Genomic DNA, 17,920 nt, shown 5'->3' with positions numbered 1-17,920 from the left:
TCCAAGGAAGGCTGGGCAGGTCCTAGAGTTGAGGGCAGAGCAGAGCAGCTGGCTCCGAGGGTATCCGAGTGCGGGACATGAGCTCTTACTTGCCTTGTCTTACAGGTTGGCATGGCAGCAGTAGATCAGTACTACTGAACAAACTATGCGCCAAGACTTACGATCTTACAGGCCCCTAGCTGGGGACAAAGTGGGGGAACAAAAATGAAAGAGCCATGAGTATCAACCAGCAGTGACTACAAAGGAAGGAGTCAGTATAATACTGGCTCATAAATTTAGAATTAGAAAATAAAACTCCCTGTTCTCATTAAACCGTGCATTTCAGACTAATGTCGAAAATCAATTACAAATTTAATACCCATTTCTCCAATTGTCCCCCCGCCCCGAGTTTTAGGTGAGGGTTAAGACAGCTAAAGAATTTAATAAGTGTTGCCCAGGATCATATCATGTTTTTAACTTTACAAAATATTTGAAATGTATTAAATATTTAGGTTGGAATTAGGAAGCAAATATGCACTTTAAGCAAAGGTTTGCTATGAACACAATTGGACTAGCCAGTGAAGAGAGTTACCTGAAGAAACTAAAAAATGTACTTGTGCAAGGCACATACATTAGGGCTTGAAATTAATACTGATCCAGTTCTTGCACATGGAAAAGTAAATTCAAAGTTTTTTTTAAAATACAGCAGTCACTGTGCAAACTTCCACTCGTCAATTAATAAATTCTACATGAAGCTGAACAGTGTTGGGTTCTTAAAAGACTTGAGAGTTCTTGTATTTCAAGCCTCAAATCTGTGACTCACACCCAGTCATTACAGCCAATCCATTTGGGGCATATGTACAAATCATTTCACTTCCAGCTTTGAATTTACTTGCAACAGTTAGAATCTAGTGCATGCATTAAATTATCCTTTCAGACTATCAAAATTAATTTTGTATATTCGTATTCATGAAAACTTCCATATAATCCAGTCTAAAGGAGGGGGAAAAAAAAAGTCAGAAGGTGCTTAAAATTAATCACGTATTTTTAAAAAATTGATAAACAAAAATAGATGTACTGGTCAGGATTGTCTGTACAAGTGGATCCAACAATTAATTTTCAGCCCAAAGACTAAAGTGCCCTTTGCCCATCTCTTTATTTTAAATTAAAAGGACTATTTAATAAAAAAACAACTTGATATGATCCTTCAAAGGCAATTTTATAGTAAAAGCAAGCTTGAACTACACAAATTTATCAAGTGTTTTTAACACTACATATCATAAGTATAGAAAGTGACTGTAATTTCATCTCACCTTTATGTGCCGAACGGTTTAGGAATCTAAAACCTGTAAAAACTGAACTGCTGTGAAAAGAAAATGGGGCTAAAACAAAAAAAAGACTTTACCATTGCAAAAATATGCCATGTTGGCAAAGTGGAAGTTCTACAATTTAAAATACCTACGCTAATTTACAAATGACTGAAATATTAAAAAGAAAATTGAAGCCAAATTCAGGAATCCTAAAAAGGGAAAACAGAAGGAAATCCCCGCAAAGGGGTAAGAAAAGGCCCCCTTAAAATGCAAAGTATCTTCCAGTAGCATTGATACAGAACAGATTTCATTTGTGACGGTGCTATTGCAGATCTGCTTTGTGAAGATGTTCTGTCACTCTTCAGTAGCCCAAGTTGCTATTTACCTTGCTGCAAAAGGAAGCCAGTGCAATTTGCTCGAGCAAAAATGTTGTTTTTATTTACGAGGTAACAAATTTTCAGCCAGCCATTTTACTAGATCCACATTTTAACACAAGCAAATTTGCATTAAAAAAATACTGGGGAGAAAGTAGAGCAATTAAAAATAAACGTTGCTATTATCAACTCCAAAACAGGCAACAATCCAATTTGTGTATTGCCTTTACCATAAACCAATAGATATACTGCTCAGTAATTTTCCCAGAAAGGGTTTATCTATAAATCTAATTTGTAACCCCTCGTTATAAGGACTGATCCAATTACACCAGCTCATAGAAACCAATATTGATGAAAGAAAAAGTCTTCAAAAACCAATTTGGAATTGCATTGGAGAAAGCTGACACCTTCAATAATCAATCACTGCTACATAACTATCAGGCCAACGTTGTTTGGTCAGTGGCACTAATCAGTGCAGCTTGGGTTATATGAATTGAAGAGGAGAAAGAGCAGAACCACACTGTCAGCTTTCTCCGAGTGGGTTGCATCTATAGCTACCTGATCATCATTGAGGTAATTGGGCAAACCGCCAATGAAAAGCTTGTGTGGAGAATCTGGAACGACTGTGGAGACAACACCTATAGAGAGATAAGAGAAAGAAAACATGCCAATATAAACATCCTGGACTAGAACGTATGGGAGTAAGGGTTATTAAGTTGCACATTTTATACTTAAAAAAAAATGTAAGGAAGGAAAAATATCAGGGTCACACAAAACATTTTACCTCTTGATGGGAGGTAGGTAAGGGATTCAGAATGTCTGAATCACCATGGAGACTTCAACTTAGTGGATAGGAAGACATGTTTGCAATGAGATACACAGAAAACTATACCCTAGAAGAGAGATGATCTGCTTCCATGTGGTACATAAGTGCAGTTGCAGATCTGACGATACTTATGAATGATGTTAGCCATGATGGGGACTTGAGCCATCTTTAGATTTGCAGTAGGGATAAAGGAAGGGTTCAGATAATGGACCTTGAGCAAGTTTTGTCTTGGAGAACAATAGCTATATATATATATATTTATTTATGGAATACTTATGAAAACATATGTTGGAAGTTTCTTCCTGCACCTTAATTTGAATGAACTCACCCCTCTTGTTAAAGAAAAAAGCAAGCCACGTATGGGTCAGAGGAAAGCAGAAGCGTAACTGGTAAAACCTTCTGACTTACAGTGTTGCGAATGTGGCCCTAGTCACATGCGCACGTTCCCAGGCTGGCGTAGAATCTTGCTGCGCCAGCTGCTCCAAACCGGAACATAAAGACTCTGCAGGTTTCCAAAATCCACAAGTGAGTGAACTTTTAATAGTTGCAGGGATTAAGAACCGGTGAGGATGGAAGAGATTAAAATGAAGAAAAAAATTGAGAAAATGTCGAAAGGAAACAGGGAGAAAGAAATAAATGTTCGAAAGGCAAGAGGAAAAAAAAACAAAACAAAGAGAAAAAAGAGCAAAAGTGAAGGTGAATTCTTTTCATAAAGTGTATTTCCTCCACCACCCCATCCCGAACAAGCTAAAGCAGTATTTTGCTTTCAAATTTCAAACCGTAAATAATGGAAGCCAATAGCTTTTATGTTTTAAACATTATCTGAACCCATTTACTATCAATACTTAGTCTCCATTCAAATTACTTTGTTTAATTTTACAGCATCTAATATTGGAGGTAACAGGGGTTTAGCCAAACCATTGCCACATTTTCTCTTAAGTGACTTGCTTAAAGGTGCTTAGCCACTTATTCAAGTCAGACCAAGTCCTCTGCACCTTGTGAGATTGTAGTACTGCTAGTTTTGCAGTCACACAGCTTGATGACTGTTGCGTAGCATTTTCCACTATGGGAGTCAAGCAAAGTCAGCAGTGTCCTGGGAGGGAAGCCTCCATGCACAAGGTTCAAATAATCTGGACTTAACTCTACATTATTGGAACTAACCCTCCATCCTCCACAGAATATAAAAAATTACCTTAGATAACAAGAACAGTGTTGTACAACATTTTCTGGCTCTTTTTAGTGTCATTCTGATGTCAACATAATTTTCCTTAGACCAGGTTTCAACTCAGAGTGTTTATACATTCCGAGTCAGATAGTCACGGAGTTTCTCATCCACAGAATTATAATTCTGTTGTGCGAGTTCTGACACTGACTTTCCTTGCATTTTGTTTGCAATAGTATCTGCATTTTTTTTTCAATTTTGTTTTTGTTAAACATTTGTTCGAATATTTAAATTTTTGTTTCTATTTTAGCCAACAAATAGCAAATGTGAATAACGTTTTGGTGACCTGACATTACATCTGATGCATGCAGTATACTTAAACCTGCAAAGGAAGTCCAGCACACAGATGTTGCATTTTTTGACGGACCTGGAACATGGAAAGAAGGTTGCTCAGACATGCCTGGCAGAGGTTGGTAATCGTGAGGACGTCGGATCTTCAAAGACTGACCCTGGAAGATGATGCCATCGAATGCCATGGCTTGTGTAGTTTCATCGACTGAACGGAACTAGAAAGACCAGGGGTAGAAGATACCATGTTTATTAAAAAACACAAAAGAGACAATGAATCATGAATCATTTTATTGATTTTAGATGGTGCAGACCTGACTGAAGAAATATTCTAGGTAAAGCTGCAAAACCATCCCTGTACTCTTAAGATATTGATAAACACCTGACATTTATACAGGAGGTAAAAGAGAAACTTAACGGCAATTCATCCCAATCCTATCGGCACTGTTTCATTTTCAATAGCAATCAACTTTTGAAAAGACATTCAATATGTTTTAAATAGTATCACACAGGACGGAAACAGACCCTTCGGTCCAACTTGTCCATGTCAACCAGACATCCCAGTTTGACTTAGTCCCATCTGCCAGCACTTGGCCCATAGCCCTCTAAACCCTATTCATATACTCATCCAGATGCATTTTAAATTTGTAATTTTGCTGGCCTCCACTACTTTCTCTGACAACTAGTTCCATACATGCATGAACCTCGTTGTGGAAAAAGTTACTCCTCTGATCCTTTTTAAATCCTTCTCTCACCTCAAACCTACGTTCTGTAATTTTGGACTCCCCCATCTTAGGTAAAATACCTTGGCTATTCACGCTATCCATGCCCCTCACGATTTTATATTTCATAATGTCACCCCTCGGCCTCCAACACTCCAAGGAAGAAAGCCCAGCCTATTCAGCTTCTATGACGTAAACCCACCAGTCCCAGGAACATCTTTATAAATCTTTTCTGAACCCTCTCAAGGTTAACAACCACCTTCCTGGAACAAGCACTTAAAAGCAACATTGAACACTACCTTCATAACAAGAAAGTACTCAAAAACTTATGACAAAACATTCTGCTTTTTCTTTAGCATAATCAAAAACATATTTCACAAAGCCATTTTATGTTGTCCTTCGAGTAGACATTAAATTCTTCTAGAACTAACTCAAGGAGTGTCAACTCCTGAAGACTCTTGTTCTTTCTCAGACTAAAAAGTTGTAATTTCTGAACTGCCTTGCATGGCATCCTAGGACTGAGTGTGTGCATTTACTGGTGGAAAAGCCTAAATATTTGAATTAAGTTTAGTTAGCTTGCAGCTGGCATTAACCTGAAATATATTGTTTAATGTCTTCTGGTGATACATTGAAGCTGTGCCCCTCCACCCTCCAGGCTTGCAGTGAGAATAAATTAATTAAACCAGCTGTAAGTGGATCCTCATTAAGTGACCAACTGGCCTCTTTGCTGGGAGCATACAAGTCGCCAACTTACCACGACGAAACAGCTGACTGGTGTACTGGAATGGTGAGTACCTCTACTCTTTAAAGTAAAAGCAAGCCCTTTAGTTTGCATTCAGGTCGCTAGTCTGCATTTAGGGTCTATATTTTTGTTTCTCTTTTTAAAAGAAGGTTGATAGGTATAAGATTGATAGTGGTGTGCAAAAGAATAAAGAGCAGGGATACTAGACTGATTGATTAATAAATCAAATAATGGACAATAGAAATGGCAGGTCAGGTGATGAGTGCAACTATTGCATGTTGGAACAGTTGGATGTCATCCATCTGTAGCAAGTATTTGACACCCCTGTTTAAAAAGGGCATACGGCAAAAGACGGAAAATTACATACAGATTAGCCTAACCTCAGGCATGGGCAAGATCCTGGAATCCATTATGAGGCATGAGATTTCTGAATATTTGGAATTTCAGAAGTATTCTGAAGCTTGTAGTGAAATAGGGCAAAGTCAGCAAGGTTTCACACAACCACCTGATGAAGGAGCAGCAGTCCGAAAGCTAATGCTTCCAAATAAACCTTTTGGACTCTAACCTGGCATTGTGGGATTGTTAACTTCATCAAGGGGTGGTCATACCTGACAAACATGTTAGAATTCTTTGAGGAAGTAATGAGCAGGTTAGACCAAGGAGAACCAATGGATGTTACCTACCTGGATTTGAAGAAGTCCTTTGACAAGGTGCCACACAGGAGGCTACTGAGTATAATAAGGAGCCATGGTGTCAGAGGGAATGTGCTAGCATGGTGAGAAGCTTGGCTATCTGGCAGGAAGCGGAATAGGGAAAAAGGGGCCCTTCTCAGGATAGCAGCCGATAACAAGTGGTGTTCCACATGTTGGAACTGCAACTTTTCACTTTATATATTAATGATCTAGATGAAGAAACTGTGTACATTCTGTCCAAGTTTGCAGAGGATACAAAGATAGGTAGAGGGACAGGTAGCATTGAGGAGGCAGGGAGGCTGCTAAAGGACTGGGACAGGTTAGGAGAGTGGGTAAAGTAGTGGTAATGTGGGAAAGTGTGGTGTCATGCACTTTCATAGGAAGAATACAGGCATGGACTACATCCTAAATGGGGAAATATTTCGGAAGACTAAACTGCAGAGAGACTTGGGAGTTCTAGTCCAGGATTCTCTCAAGGTAAACTTGCAGGTTGAGTCAGTAGTTAGGAAGGTAAATGCAATTATGACATTTATTTAGAGAGGACTTGAATATAAAAGCAGGGATGCACTTCTGAGGCTCTGGTCAGACCACATTTGGAGTATTGTCGTAGTTTTTCGCTCAATATCTCAGGAAGGATGTACTGGCCCTGCTGCATGATCAGAGGAGGTTTACGAGAATGATCCCAAGAATGAAAAACTTAACATATGAGGAATGTTTGAGGACTCCGGGTGTATACTCTGAGGAGTTGAGAAGGATGACAAGGGGGATCTAATTGAAACATACAAAAGTCTGAAAGGCCTAGACACAGAAGATGTTTCCATTAGTAGGAGAGACTACAACCTGAGGGCACAGCCTTACTGTAAAGGGAAGCCCTGTTAGAACAGAGGTAAGGAGAAACTTCTTTAACCAGAGTGGTGAATTTATAGAATTCAGTGCCACAGAAGGTTGTGGAGCCCAGGTCACTGACTATACTTAAGACTGAGATAGAGACATTCTTGAATATCAAGAACATCAAGGGTTATGGGATTGAGAAACATATCAGCCATGACTGAATGGTGCAGCAGATTCAATAGGCTGATTGGCCTAATGTCTGCTTATATGTCTTTTGATCTTATTTGCAAGTTGAGCAATTTTGGATCTGAATTGTGGACCTGAAATTTGTACTGCAGATACTGGGCATTCCCCTGGATGCAGGTCCAAGAAGGTGGTCACACCCCTCAAAATAGGTGATGCAGATCCTACAGGTGAGGCCAACATTAGAAACCAAAGGGTAAACTTTTGAGGATCCTTGACCCTTGTAATTATGCAACATTTACAAGATTCTTGAAAGTCACATGGACAGCAGCACAGCCTACAGTGAGATTGAGTGAATTGACCATAGCACCGTGGTATATGGAACCATTGATGTGGGTGGAGAAAATAGGAATGTAGTTGTGATAGGGGCTAGATACTGATCTCTGCAGCTGAGGGACAGAGTCCGATGGTTGTGCTGTCTGCCTTGCACCAGGGTTAAGAACATCTCCTCGGGGCAATAGACAAACCTGGGAGTCAGAGGGGAGGGCATTCAGTTGTTGTCATCCACATTGGTACCAAAGACATTGATAGGACTACAGCTTAATGAAATACTGAACAGTTAGAAGCTAAATTAAAAAGCAGAATCGCTAAGACAATAATTTCTGAATTCTGAACCATGGGCTTAAACTAGCATGTGGTAAAGTCAAGGAGTTCAATGAACAGCTCAAGGATCAGTGTGGGAGGAATGAGTTTCTGTTCTCTGGGCACTGGCCCCAGTCTCCTCTCAAATTGTAGGATGCGGTTTAAACTAAATTTTATGGTAATGGTGATGGTTGGGGTTGGGACGGGTGGGGAGATCTGGAGAGAGAATAGGTATTTTAGTGGGATTTAGCATCAGTTTGAGGGGGCAGAAACAAGTGTGTTAAACTTAAGGGATACGGATGGAATAACAGTACACCTGGCTATAGTGGACAGCGCACAAGACAGTTGCTGAAAAATGGAAGACTTTCAAGAAAATAGTTCATTCCTCACAACGAAGAAATATCCTTGCGAGGAAGGAAGATTTTTAGGAAAGGGATAAACCGACCATGGTTAACCAAAGCAGTTAGTGACTGTATTGAACTGAAAGAAAAAATACAATATGGCAAAAATTAATGGTAGGCCAAAATATTAATGGACCAGTAAAGTTTTAAAAGCCAAAAGATGAGCAAAAACATAACTGAGGTAAATTAGCAAAAGCAGGCAATAAGAACTTCTTTAGAGTAATGAAAAGCTGTGCCTCCACACATCCAAAAGTTTCTTATTGCACACGCACAAGGTTCTGCGTACACACACTTTATACTTACTTTACAAAAAGAAAGACTGAGGCCAAAGCATAAATAGACCACTTAGTGAATGAGGCTGGGTAGATAATAATGTGGAACAAGGAAACGGCACAAATACTTGCATTAATCTTCATAATAGAGGGTAATAATAGTATCCCAGAAAATAGAAAATCAAGAGGCAAAAGGTGGGGAGGAAATAAGCACAATAACTATCATTAAAAAGAAAAGGTATCAACTAGGGAAGCTAAGAAGGTTAAAAGCTGATACATCCCCTGGACATGTTGGGATGCATCCTAGGATACTAGAGGAAGCTACAATGGTAGTTGATACATTGGTAGTAATCTTCTAGAAATCCTTGGATTCTGGAAAATCCCCAGATAATTAGAAAATTGCCATTGAAACATGCTTATTCAAAAAGTGAAGGAGACAAAAAGCAGATCAGTTCACTGAACATCTGCCATTGGGAAAATATCAGAGTCCATCATAAAGGATGTAATGACAGAGCATTCAGAAATCCATAATATCAAACAGTCAGCATCATTTCATGAAGCTGAAATTATCCTCGACAGATTTAGAATTCGTTGAGATGGTAGTAAGCAGGGTAGACAAAGGGAAATGAGTAGATGTAATATATTTGGATTTCTAAAAAAGAGAAGGTATTACACAAGGCTATTTAATAAGAACCAATGGTGTTGATGGTAGTACATTAGCATGAATGACGTTTACAAATAACACAAAAATAGGTGGGAAAACAAGTGAAGAAGATGACAATGTCTACACAAGGTTATAGACAGGTTTAGTGATTTGACAAAAATTGGCAGTTTGGATATAATGTGGGAAAATGTGAGGTTATGCACTTTAGAAGGAAGAACGGAGATGAACCTTATTTAAATGGAGAAAGACTGCAGAAAACAACAAAAATCTGGCATCCAAATTCAGCGGGTAATAGGAAAGAAATGGAGTGTTGACTTTTATTTCAAAAGGAGTATAAAAATGAGGACATCTTGCTAAAGCTATACAAGGCACACATCAGAGCATATCTGGAATACTGAGAACAGATTTGGACATATTATCTATGGAAAGATATTCTAGCATTGGAAAGTCGAACAAAGAAGGCTCACAAAGTTGATCCTAAGTATCGTGGGATTTTATGAAGAGGGTTGGGTTGGAACCATTAGAGTTTAAATGCAATTTTTTAGAAACACACAAGATTCTTGGATGCTTACAGGATAAACATGCGCAGATTGTCCAGCATCAAAGGGCACAATCTCAGAGTAAGGGGTCACCCATTTAAAAGAGATGAATAGAGTAGCAAACCTGTGGAATTCTTTACAGCGGAAAGCTGTCGAGGCTGAGTCATTAAGAATATTCAAGACAGAGTCAGACAATTTTTAATCAGCAAGGGAATCAAAGTGTATCGGAAAAAAGTAGGAAAGTAGACTTATGGATTATAAAATCGACCAAGATGTCACTGAATGACAGAGCAGATCTGATTATCCAAATGGCCTACTTTTGCCTCTCCATCTTGTACTGGAGAAAGGGAGAAGATTAAAAGTTGAATGAAACGTCCAAAATTGTTGCAACTCTTCATGAATGTGGTCTTTTCAAGCCAAGTGAGACTTCCAATTCATGTTTATGTGCAAATCCACAGTATTTTGCTGGCTACAACTGCGTTCCCTTTCCCAGATCCTGTCTGAGACTTTTCAACCATCTCTTATACCCTGCCTTTTCAAAGCCCATTAATCATGTGATCCTTGTACCCAGGGAGAAATGCTAATTAGTTACCTAGGAAACTCTAACATTTACAGCTGAGAATCTGACATTGTTCGTCTCTGGTGCCTCTCATGTTATCCACTTTTAGGACTCAGGCTTGCTGGCTTGTCTCCAAGTATAAACACCTGGCACTTACTTCCCAGTATAACAATCTAGGCCTCCTTTAATCTCATTGGGTTATACCATTCTGGTTTGCTGTTATGCAGATTTTAGAGCAATTCACACAATTCCATTCATTTCACCCCACAGTAAAGAGACAGTCCCAAAACAATGCTATAAACCTCAATTATACTGACTAGCAGAGACTTGGAATTTGTTCATCTGCCCAGTCTCCTGATGAAACAGGTTTTATTTTAATTTATTCATTGCTGGGTTGTGTAATTTTGAGAAAGTCAGCACCCCCCCCCCACAAGAGTCATATGCCAGCCAGACTAGGTAAGGATGCTAGATTTCCCTTCTAAAGGACATAAGTAAATTAGACAGGCTTTCAATGACATTCTATGATAGTTTTACAGTCATCATCACAGATCTAGTTTAAATTCCAGATGTTCTGTAAACATACTTAAATTCTACCAGCTGTCAGATGGGATTTGAACCCACATTACCAAAGAGAGACTGCCTGGATTGCTGATCCAATGATATTATACTTATGCCCCCATCTCTAAACTGAATGCACATTGGACAGGAACTATGGGTAATGAGTTGGTGATAAGGTAATGAAATTCTTAAATAAATCACTTTTAAAAATATTGAATAAAGTCACTTTACAGACAGTTAGTAAATAATAGAGCATAACAATAACTCTTAATAATTCATCACTCATTCTCAACATCTATAGATTTTCCTCCAATAATGAATCTATGCAAGATTAGCAACATACTCAGTTACTGCCCTAAACTGATTTGAGTTCAAACTCAATTTAGCAGTCCATCTCAACCATTCAATTAGATTACTGCCTACCATTTCAAATATATATTGTTCAAAATTTAAAATGTATCTGCCTTCTAAAGAATTAAACCAAGACAGTGCGATGAATTATCTACTCAATAGCAGCTTTCCTCTCAAAAATAAGGATTAACAATTTTCACTAGACTCAGATATTTTTGTCCCTTTGAAACAACTGATAATTCACTCTATCCAATTCAAGGTTTGTGCGAAGATTTGTAGCTCGGGTGCTCGTTGTTGTGGTTCTGTTCGCCGAGCTGGAAGTTTTTGTTGCAAACGTTTCGTCCCCTGGCTAGGAGACATCATCAGTGCTCTGGAGCCTCCTTCGAAGCGCTTCGTGAATCGGTCCAACAAGGCCACACCAACCATCCGAAGAGTATCTCACCCAAACCTATTGGGTGATCCATAGATGATCCGCCACACTCACAGGAATCCGATTCACGAGAGAAGAAGAAAAGGATAGCCAACTCCCATTCCTAGACGTGATAGTACAGAGAACACCGAACGGAGAATTCACCACAAGGGTACACAGGAAAACAACACATACAGACCAAGTCCTAAACTATGAAAGTAACCACCCCAACACACACAAACGAAGCTGCATCAGGACACTATTCAAAAGAGCTACAACACACTGCAGTACACCAGAACTGCGAAAAGAGGAAGAGGAACACCTATACAAGGTATTCGCCAAAAACGGATACCCGCGCAACTTTATCAACAGATGCTTAAGAGATAGACCACGGAACGAGGACATGCCACAACCAAAAGGACTAGCCACACTACCGTACATCAGGAGCATTTCAGAACTGACAGCCAGACTACTGCGACCCTTAGGACTCATAACGGCACACAAACCAACAGCCACGCTCAGACAACAACTTACTAGAACAAAGGAGCCAATACCCAACATGAGCAAAACTAATGTAGTTTACAAAATACCATGCAAGGACTGCACAAAACACTATATAGGACAAACAGGAAGACAGCTAACAATCCGCATACATGAACATCAACTAGCCACGAAACGACATGACCAGCTATCCCTAGTAGCCACACACTCAGACAACAAGCAACATGAATTCGACTGGGAAAACACTACTATCATAGGGCAAGCCAGACAGAGAACAGCCAGGGAATTCCTAGAGGCATGGCATTCATCCACAAACTCCATCAACAAACACATCGGCCTGGATCCAATATACCAACCACTACAGCAGACAGCTGAAACTGACACCCGGAAGCGGCAAGGACAGACCACTATAAATACCGGAAGAAACATCAAAGAAGCACTTCGAAGGAGGCTCCAGAGCACTGATGATGTCTCCTAGCCAGGGGACGAAACGTTTGCAACAAAAACTTCCAGCTCGGTGAACAGAACCACAACAACTCTATCCAATGAAAATAAAAACTTATTTAAGAAATAAATCAGAAGAGACTGAGGCAGTGGACTTACCTCTAGAAAAGCAAAGTTCTTATCTTGGTTGATTTGCACAGCCAATACAGGGTTCCCTGGAGCCTGTGACAACCCAGCAAGGCGCATCTGAGCATTGAAGAAGTCTGCCATGGCTTCCTAAGGACATAACAGGTGTTGGTAAGACACTTAGATCTGCTAGGAAACATCACTGGAACATGAATATAATTGTCTTGTCTCATTTTGCCTTCAACACAAAGTCAACCCATAATAGCTCAAGCATGTATGATTCTACATATTTAAAAATAAGCAGAATAGTTGGTTCTTCTGACAATATAAATAGATTGTTAGGTTATGAAATTGCTACTTACTAAAGGCATTGAAATTGTTCAAATGGTTGTTTGTGTCCTCTCCAATTTATACCCCACTGTGTTTGTTGAAAAGGTAATGGTGTGGGGAGCATTCTATGGGTACTTTCCATGTGCCCATCTTGGCTGTTAGCATTTGAAGTTCTTTTTGATTACTGGAAGCATTCAGAATTGCATTCGATTCTACACCTGGTAAGCTGATTGGGCGTCATGCTTATTTCTCGTAAGGCTTGTTTATATATCACCCATGAAAGAAAACTGGGCTGAGGAGTCTTTCCAAAATTCAAAGAGGTTGTATGAAGTCTAATCTCTCATAATATGGCATTTTGATCCTTGAAGGAATTGCCATTTGCGTGCACATGTAAGTGTGTATGCATATATGTGCGCGCATGTCTGGGCAGGGCAGAGGGTGTTGTTGTTGAGGAAGACAGAGCTCTCAAGACTGTCTTGTAATGTTGTTAATCTTATCACAACATACTCCCATTACAGCAAAGCATTAATCTTTTAAAAACAGAATTAGGCACTGGTTCGTATGAAGTATAGCAATCTTAACACCTTGCCATTCTATTCACACTAAACTTTCAACAATTTATAATGGCAGACTGATCTGTCCACACTGCACTTAAATTTTTCAGATTTAATTCCCTTATTTCCCTATCTTCAGCTTCCTCCAACCACAATTTTTTTAATCCTCTGACTCTCCTCTTCAATCTTTGTTTCCACCATTCAAATCTTTGTCTTTAGCTGTACTGGGTCCATGCTCTGGAATTCCTTCCCTAAATCAATCCAATTCTCCACCTACCTATCCTCCTCCAAGTGCAAGCCTTGGTTCAGTAGCAGCCTTCACATCTCTGAAACCATGGTTTCAAGTCCATCGCTAGAGACTTCAGCAAGGAATCGAGGATGACATTTTAGCACAGTACAAAGGGAGTCTTGCACAATTGCATGGGTGTCCTCTGGGTACTCCAGTTTTCTCCCATTGTCCAAAGATGTGTAAGTTCGGTGAATTAGCCACGCTAAATCGCCCATACTCTCCAGAGATGTGCAGGCTAGGTGGATTAGCCATGGGAAAAGCAAGGGATAGGGAGTAAGTCTGGGTAGGGATGCTCTTCAGAGGGGTGGTGTGGACTCGATGGGCTGAACGGCCTGGTTCCACACTGTAAGGATCCTATGATTTTAATTTGCTTTTACATGAGGAGATGTTAATTTGAACAGGGAAATTTTCCTGGTGCATTGGCCAATTCAGTGCATACCAATGGACAGTTATGTTTCTAACAATAAATGCAGTTCAACTTCAAAGTAAGTGCTTGGAAATGTCCCAACACTCTGAACTTCACTATAAAAATGCACATTTTTCTTTCTTTACAATGGTTCCTATTATTGTAACATTTCACTTAGGTTTAACCCTGACAAGATCAGGAAGCCACGAAGCCTAACCTTTATTCGATTTCTCAGTTGAAAATGCCACAGACTGAGCCTTTCAACCTCTCGTGCTCACAAATGTGTTTCCCCAGCATTTCCTCCAAAGCCTTGATCCATTCACATGGCATATTCTTTTAGGTTATTTTAATGAAAACTATTATTTTTGTGTCAATTAGTCAAACCAACATTACGACAGTAAACGTAAACTTTGCACTTGCCTCTGTGACACCAAAAGGTATGTTCCCAACATACAGTCGCCTGGCTTGCCTGGTCATTTGGCTACCAATGATTGGAACTTGTGTTGGTGTGATAGTCACGCCACCTACTGTGGAAGTCGCTAAAAGCGCTGTGGCAGGGATCTGACCCGCAGCTAAGAATGAGAGAGAGAGAGATATGGATGTGTTCACTAAAAGCAACATCACAGAAGTCAGAGCATCATGTAACAATCTTTGTTCTTAATAAATTCAAAATAATAAATTGAAAGAAAATACCTTGCATTGCTTTGTACTGCATTGGGGTGATGTGCTCAAAACCGGGAGGAGGCACATCCCAGTATCTGTAGGGCTTCTTTCTGCGAGACCGACGGGGAGACCGACTGTAGGAAGATAACAAACAAAACTTGCAATGTTTAATGCTTTCGAAGGGAAATGCATGCTACTGAAACATCAGAAGTTACATCACACCCTAGACAGGAATCAGTTTGATCTGTGATTAAAATATTCATCACATGCTACAGAATTTCATTAAAATCGTAAATTTAAAAGGAGGTCTTCAATCCTGTAATAAATTCTGCTTTCGCAGACCTCACCACTACTGTCTCAGAGAAACAGAATAGGAACAGGTGTGGGTCATTCAACCCTTGAGCCTGTTCCACCATTCTATGAGATCATTGCTGATCTGTGACCTAACTCCATGTACCCGCCTTTGGCCCATATTCCTCAATATCCTTGAAAAACAAAAAGTTCATCTACCTCACATTTAAAATTAACAGATCAGACATCCATAGCCATTTGTGGAAGAGAATTTCAAACATCTGCCACCCTTTGATGTATAGAAGTGATCCCTAATTTCTCTCCTGAATGGTCTGGCCCTAGATCTAGAATCCCCAATCACTGGAAATAATTCATCTTTACCTACTCTGTCATTTCCTGTTAATATCTTGAAGACTTTGATCAGATCACCTTTTAGCCTTCTAAATTTGAGACAAAACAGCTCTAATTGTGGAACTTAACCTCTGAAGTTTTTTTTCACATTCACTTGTGAGACAAGAGTGTCACTGGCTGACCAAGATTTATTAACCATTCTAATTGCCCTTGAGAAGTTGGTGGCAAGCTACCTTCTTGAATACTGCAGCCCATGTGCTACAGGTAGATCCACAATGATGTTAGGGAGATAATTCCAGGGGTTTGACACAGTGTTAATAAAGGAATATATTTCTAAGTCAAGATGCTGAGTGGCTTAGAGGGAGGTTGAGAATGTGTATAGTATATAAGCATGCAGGGAAAGAGTTAAGTCCTGAGTTTTGAGAAATAAGAGGTTCAACTCAGTATGACTCAGATAAAAAAATCAGTTAACAATGGGGTTCCGGAGGCTAGGGTAATGGGTTAACAAGGTGGAAAAGCAGTCATTATGTACAGCCATTTAACAATATTGAAAGCATTCAGCACGCATGGTCTGCTAACAAGGGGAAAAGTATCCATTATATGAGTTGAGTTAACAAAGTTAAAAACGTCTATTATATAACAGTAAAGAGCTTGACCTTTGCTATCGATACTGGTTGATTGTAACGGTCGCCTTATTAATGTGTATGTTGCCGTATCTGGATGCTCCTCCCTGTAAAATGACTATGTAACTCTGAGAAGTTGTTGTTCAAGAGAAAACCATGAACTCATGTCCCTATGCACATGGACGATTGTTTTCTCTCTCTCTCTAGGACCTGGAATAAAAAGTAAAAGAACTGTGTCTCTGAACGTTTTACTTCCACTGAAGGGGGAAACAGGACGACATGGCAGCATTTCCATGTATCTGCTGTCCTTGCCCTTTTAGATGGTAGTGGTCTTGAATTGGAAGGTGCTGTCTAAAGATCATCAATGCAGTTTGTAGATAGTACACACTGAGCTTCTGTTGGGAAAGGAGTGGATTCTCATGGTTGTAGTGGGCTGTTTTAAAATGGATTGTGTCAAACTTCACGAGTATTGTTGGAGCTGCATTCAGCCAGGGAAGTGAGGAGCATTCCATCACACTCCTGACTTGTGCCTTGTAGATAATGCCTTGGGGAGGCAAGAGGTGAGTTACTTGCTGCAGTGTTCCTAGCCTGGTTGTAGCCACTGTACTTATATAACTAGTTCAGTTGAGTTTTTGGTCAATGGCAATCCCTAATATGTTGATAGTGGGGGAATTCAGTGATGGTAACTCCACTGAATGTCATGGGGCAATAGTTAGATTGCCTCTTAGTTATTGTCTGGCATTTCTATGACATGAATGTTACTTGCCACCTGTAAGTCTAAGCCTGGATACTGTTCAGGTCTGTTGCATTTGAACACAGACTGCTTCAGTATGAAGAATCATGAACGATGCTGAACAATATCATGATTTGATGAACATTCCCACCTCTAACCCGAAGATGGAGGGAAGATCATTGATAGGGCAGCTGGAAGATGGTTGGGCATAGAAAATTACTCTGAAGAACTCAGTGCTGCAATCATGGCTGAGTGAGGAGGCAATGAATTAGAAATCCACTGGGGTTTCCCCGCACAGGCAGAAATCCTCCCGATTTTTGAAGTTAGGCATTGTGCAAAGACAAAAAAAATTCCCAACACCGTCCCCTGTTTTCTGATGTCCATTCATTTGTACCTATTCAGAATGATTCCAGTCTGAAATGACAGTGAGCAGAGTTGATTCCACGATCACTTTCTGGGAGTTTATCTCCCTCGAGGCCCCTCTAATTCTCTGGTGCATGAATTGTGTGTTTCCCCTCCCATATTTGTCAATGAGGTTCAGGTCTCTGAGGGGAGGTGAACACAATTTAATTATAAGATCTAGAGGAATTTCCACAGAGATATCGCAGAGCTGAGATGACTGACCTCCAACAACCACAACCATCTTTCTATGTGCTAGATATGGCTCCAAGCAGAGTTTGCCCCCAGTCCCAGTGATTCCAGTTTTGTTAGAGCTCTTTGACGCCACACTTAGTCAAACACAGCCTTTATATCAAGGGCTATCATTCTCACCTCACCTCTCAAATTCAACTCTTTTATCCAGGTTTGAACGTAGGCTGTAATGAGGTCAGGAATTGGGTGGCCCTGGTGGAACCCAAACTGAGTGTGAGTGAGAAGGTTGTTGCTAAGCAGGTGCTGCTTGATAGAATTGTTGGTGACATCTTCCGAATGATGGGGTGATAACTAGCCAGTTTGGATTTGCCTTGCTTTTTGTGTACAGAACACATCTGGGAAATTTTCCACAGTGTTAAGAAGATGTTAGTACTGAGGTTGTACTGGTACACTT

General features: G+C 39.9%; 1 protein-coding gene across 4 annotated transcripts in view; it reads right to left on the bottom strand.

Annotated features, from left to right (window-relative positions):
* The window catches only part of LOC132827668 (splicing factor U2AF 65 kDa subunit-like), a 54,406-nt gene that overhangs the window by 14,722 nt on the left and 21,764 nt on the right, over nt 1–17,920 (bottom strand). For 2 of the 4 annotated variants that reach the window (XR_009646023.1, XM_060844302.1), the window contains exons 3-7: nt 14,908–15,011; nt 14,631–14,786; nt 12,669–12,781; nt 4,034–4,217; nt 2,222–2,301 (exon numbers count right to left, since the gene is read on the bottom strand). Coding sequence is in view for 3 of the 4 variants with exons in the window: in XM_060844302.1 (XP_060700285.1) it covers nt 2,222–2,301; nt 4,034–4,217; nt 12,669–12,781; nt 14,631–14,786; nt 14,908–15,011 (637 nt within the window). In the remaining variant the exon portion in view is untranslated. The remainder of the gene's footprint in view (nt 1–2,221; nt 2,302–4,033; nt 4,218–12,668; nt 12,782–14,630; nt 14,787–14,907; nt 15,012–17,920) is intronic. The other 2 variants (XM_060844303.1, XM_060844304.1) reach the window with 2 other exon arrangements.

The sequence above is a fragment of the Hemiscyllium ocellatum genome, chromosome 25, assembly GCF_020745735.1.
Source record: "Hemiscyllium ocellatum isolate sHemOce1 chromosome 25, sHemOce1.pat.X.cur, whole genome shotgun sequence".
NCBI lineage: Eukaryota > Metazoa > Chordata > Chondrichthyes > Orectolobiformes > Hemiscylliidae > Hemiscyllium > Hemiscyllium ocellatum.
This window is presented reverse-complemented; position numbering and strand designations above follow the sequence as displayed.